Source organism: Nanorana parkeri, unplaced genomic scaffold, assembly GCF_000935625.1.
Source record: "Nanorana parkeri isolate BGI_ZX_2015 unplaced genomic scaffold, ASM93562v1 scaffold1271, whole genome shotgun sequence".
Classification (NCBI taxonomy): domain Eukaryota; kingdom Metazoa; phylum Chordata; class Amphibia; order Anura; family Dicroglossidae; genus Nanorana; species Nanorana parkeri.
In genome coordinates, this window is record NW_017307539.1 from 336,598 (window position 1) to 340,956 (window position 4,359).

A 4,359-nucleotide genomic window follows, 5' to 3' on the forward strand; every position below is an offset into this window, starting at 1 on the left:
GGGGATCCAGAGAAGCGGCGGGAGGAGAGGACATGGCGAACTACCAGTGATCGCTACGCGATCGACTGGTAGATCGCGATTGACCTTGTGGGCACCCCTGCTATATAACAACAATGGATCCCATCAAAGATACAGTGGAGAAGATTTGTAGACATGGAGGGACAAGAAGTGTGTGTCATCTGCAGGATCACCAGGTGAAAATAAAGGGAACTGAAGCCTTCAGGGCCTGTTCACATGATATCAGGTCCTGATCAGGTGCGGATCTACAGACTGATGCAGTGCGTTTTTGACACGTTTTGGCCGCGCTTTTGCTGGAGTGGGGCTGTTAGTATGTTAGCTGCAGTGCAGTGCGTTTTTGATGCGTTTTGGAGGCGTTTGCGTTTCCTGACCGTTTCCGGACCGGACAAAATGTGACATGCAGTATTTTTTCTGTCGTAAGCTGAACGGACTGCGCACGTGAGAACTGGAGCCCATAAAACACATAGGGATACATTAGGATGCATTTTGAGTGCAGCAGCGTAAGGAGTCGGTCAGCACACAAAACGGACGTCGTGTGAACAGGCCCTCAAAAGTAAAACGAATGCAGCTAAGAACTGGCAAGCTGCAAAATGTGACATTTCTGTATTGGGGTTTAGATACGCTTTTAATTTACCTTTTGCCATAGCATGATGCTTTGGTAGCACTAGATTTAAATAATGCAGATAGCTGAAGTATATATCTGTAGCGAAGAGTTCAGTTTGCTTTATTCTTATGAGAAAACAAGTTCATAAGATAAAAGAGAAGTCAAGTCAAACCTTTTTTGGCTTTCCTTCTTTATTGGGTCGCAGGAATATATTTACTAATGTACTCCTGCGAGGACATAGCGAACTATTGGCTGCTATCAGCTCACAATGCAGAGCCGCACCGCAGCTGGGAAAGATCTCAACAATATTGTCTGACCACACCGTTGCCTGATTGACAGCTGGTTCTGCCTCTCCAGTACCAGCTGTGCCCGCCCCTTTCCCTGTCTGTTCCTCTAGTCTGTGCTGGAGGAATGGAGATGTGAGGGGGGAACAACTGCAGGGAGCGGTGACTGACATTCACAGCTCCCTATGGAGAGAAAAGACTGTGAGCTGAGTGATCAGCAGTTACATGATCGCTCAGCTCTCGGTACAGTGTCGGTGTGTGACATCTGCTGTGTCTCATGCCTGCTGTAAGCAGAGGGAAGTGTAAATGTGACTCTCCCCGCAGGTAGTGATTCTATAGTTCTGGATCATGTAGTTTTCTTAAACCAAGGTATTTAGTAAAAGATCACAGGAAATATATGCTCCACTGAACATAATGGCTACTAGGCTGGCAGCTCTTGTACAAACAGAAGTGAAGCAAATGTAAAGCATAAAGAAACAGAGCCTGCATGTAAAAACAAATTCAGTCAATAGGCAAAGCCACCTGCAAGGCATGAACTCCGCAGCACACCTCCAGCAGCCACATAGTAAATGGTACAATGGCTGACACGTTTCTGAGGCCCCACTCTCTTTCCTCAGGGTCTGTTTCATTAAGCTTTACAAGTCTATGGGTACACTAATTACAAATATAAAAGAAAATCACAGCTGTTATTTGCTTCCTTCCACTCTCATGTGAAAAAACTTACAGCTCGATGCATGAAATCAGGTCAAACCCAAGAAGAGCAGGGTCCTTCTCACACACAGAGCCCTTGTATAGTATTACAGTTAATGGCCTTTCCAATGGTTTCAGGTAATGGGCAGGAAGAGGGGTAAGGGTATGCCTAAATAAGAAAAACAATATGAACAGATGTATTCATTAAGAGTTTCCTGAATACAAAGAGGTTTTTTTTGTTTTGGCAAAGATATGTTTCAGTCAATTTTTACAAAAATTTTGAGCACACCCCCACGTTTCACAAAAGTTATAACATCCTGTGCTTCAATTTGTACTTGTAAAATAATATGAGAACCATAGACTTCTCTGTACTAAATCAAAGGCTACGTTTCCTTTTCTGCCCATGTTTCATGTTACACACATAATTGACAGCATATAATGACAGCATTCCGTAATTTTTTACATTTTGTGCAGCTACACAGGCAGACCTTAAACAGCCCTTACCAGAACCCTGGTATTCCTCTCCCTGCAGGATTCTGTATATATTTGAATTGGCCCCCCCACACGCACAACCGCTTCATCCATTCACAGGCTCTGTGAATGCAGAGACTATTAGTTCCATCTGCCACTGTGGCATAGGGATTTGTTGTTCTCAATGGAGGACAAGTGCAATGACATCACCGCATTTGTAGTCCATTGATTCTTCCTCCCCTCCCGTAACAAAAAGCCAACACCTCGGTATGGACAGGGGCAGGGGGAATAGTCAGCAGGAGCCGGTGCACAGCACCTACAATCCACTGATCACGGGTGCAATGATCTGCATGGTCCAATGCAAACACATAACAAATGCACATTTTCTTTTTTTATTAATGGGTGTGCATTTATTTTTATTTTGGTAAAAGTTGGACTATGAAATTAAGCTTATGCATTGTCTTCCTAAATAACAACAATGTAAAGAATTTAAATGTACTCCACTGATGTTTGTAAATGTAGATGAAAAAAATTACTGTTTTCTTCTTAATGTGTCTTCATCAATGTCCACACCAACTAGAAGTTCGATGCAGTTCCAGAATCTCAGTCTGTGAAGAAGAGAACATTCGTTGCATCCTAAGTCAGCGACCTGCAGAGTAAAAATGAATGCTATCAATTGCTACTACAGCTACAACTTTGTATAGGTAAACATTAGGTGGGCTTACTTTCATTACTTTACTGTGTTCATCACAAATAACTGATGAATAAGAGTAAAAGGAGATGACTGGCAGATGGGGAAAGTGTACAACACATGAATCAACCTTCATTTAGAGTGATGGCTGCCTTAAATATGAATGTGAAAAATGAAGGTTTATAAGACATCTATAAACGGTGTGATGGCTTTAAAGGGTTATTAAACCCTTGCGTGTTTTTGCATATATCTACTGCAAGCAAGCAGTAGATATATGCAAAAACATTTTTTTTAAAACATCTGAAGAGTCTCGGGCGGCCACAAAGGATCTTGCAGCGGGCGCATGCGCACTTGAGGCCCTGTTCACATTGAGTGATTTATCGCGCGGTAATTCCCGCGATATCGCGTCAATTTACTGCGCGATATCGCTCTCCAATGCTTCTCAATTGGGCAAAGGGTCCTGCTGTCGCGGGTCGTGTGTCGCTACAGCAGGACCCTTTTTGGAGCGGATTTAGCCGTAAGCATTTGCGCGATATCGCACAAAATGCAAATCGCGCGACAAACGCGCGATTAGCGAACCGCTCAATGTGAACGGGGCCTCAGATGTTCGGCCAGGAAACGAGGAGAGACACAAGGTAAGCCTATAGAGCAGCGTGCACCCGCACAGACTCCGTGGGACAGCAGAGAAGAGGACAGAGGAGTCAGCGCTGGATCGGAGACCCGCACCAGCGCTGCAGGGACAGCTGAAAAGGACAGTAAAGAAGATGATCGGATAGGCATCGGTAGGCATAATTTAAGGTAAGTCCTTACAGCAGGATTGGGAAGGGGGAAAAAAGTTTGCCTTTAATGTCACTTTAATGATATAAAACTCCTAACAATGTAGGCATGGCTAAGGAGTGTACAGTATTAGCAACAAAAAGGCACCGGGATATTTCTAAGCAACATGAAGTGATATATACTGTCCTCCTATTCAATAAATCTCAAAGAAAACAGTGCTAATTAATTCATGCCTCTAAATATATATATTTCACTAATACAATCTCATCTAGCAACCCAACAAATGTACTGGGATGCTCCTATTAAACAGTAAATAGAACCTAGGACATTCTACTGTCAAAATGTTGTGTAATTTACAAACAGAATAGCAAATTGGCAATTGGGGTCGGTTCACGCCACAAAGTCCGCGTTCCAGAGCATGCCACGTTCAAAGTCCGAATGCTCTGGAACGCGGACTTTGTGGTGTGAACCGGCCCTTAGGCAGTATTCAGTAAATTGTATGCATATGTGTAAAACCATTTGTCTGGAATTAATAACAAATAAAACAATATATTATAATGAATACTGAACATTTACCATTTATTGTAAAAACAAGTCAATTTTGTTTTCACAGGAACAACCTTTATTTAAAAAAAAAGTACATTTTGTTGAGATAGGCCTGAATGAACTGAGAGTGTTGTGGCCTGGGGCGAATCAGCATGTACATTGTACAACGCCTCATAATATTCCTTGACTATCGGATGGGGGTATGTACTAATTAATCCAATCAAATTTGTCTAAACAAAAGAAAATAAATAAATAAATATATATATATATATATATAG

At 42.4% G+C, this 4,359-nt stretch overlaps 1 protein-coding gene across 1 annotated transcript in view; it reads right to left on the reverse strand.

Annotated features, from left to right (window-relative positions):
• The window catches only part of HENMT1 (HEN1 methyltransferase homolog 1), an 18,210-nt gene that overhangs the window by 9,921 nt on the left and 3,930 nt on the right, over window positions 1-4,359 (reverse strand). Inside the window, exons 2-3 of the mRNA XM_018568991.1 lie at window positions 2,604-2,716; window positions 1,631-1,765 (exon numbers count right to left, since the gene is read on the reverse strand). Of these exons, the coding sequence (XP_018424493.1) occupies window positions 1,631-1,765; window positions 2,604-2,716 (248 nt within the window). The remainder of the gene's footprint in view (window positions 1-1,630; window positions 1,766-2,603; window positions 2,717-4,359) is intronic.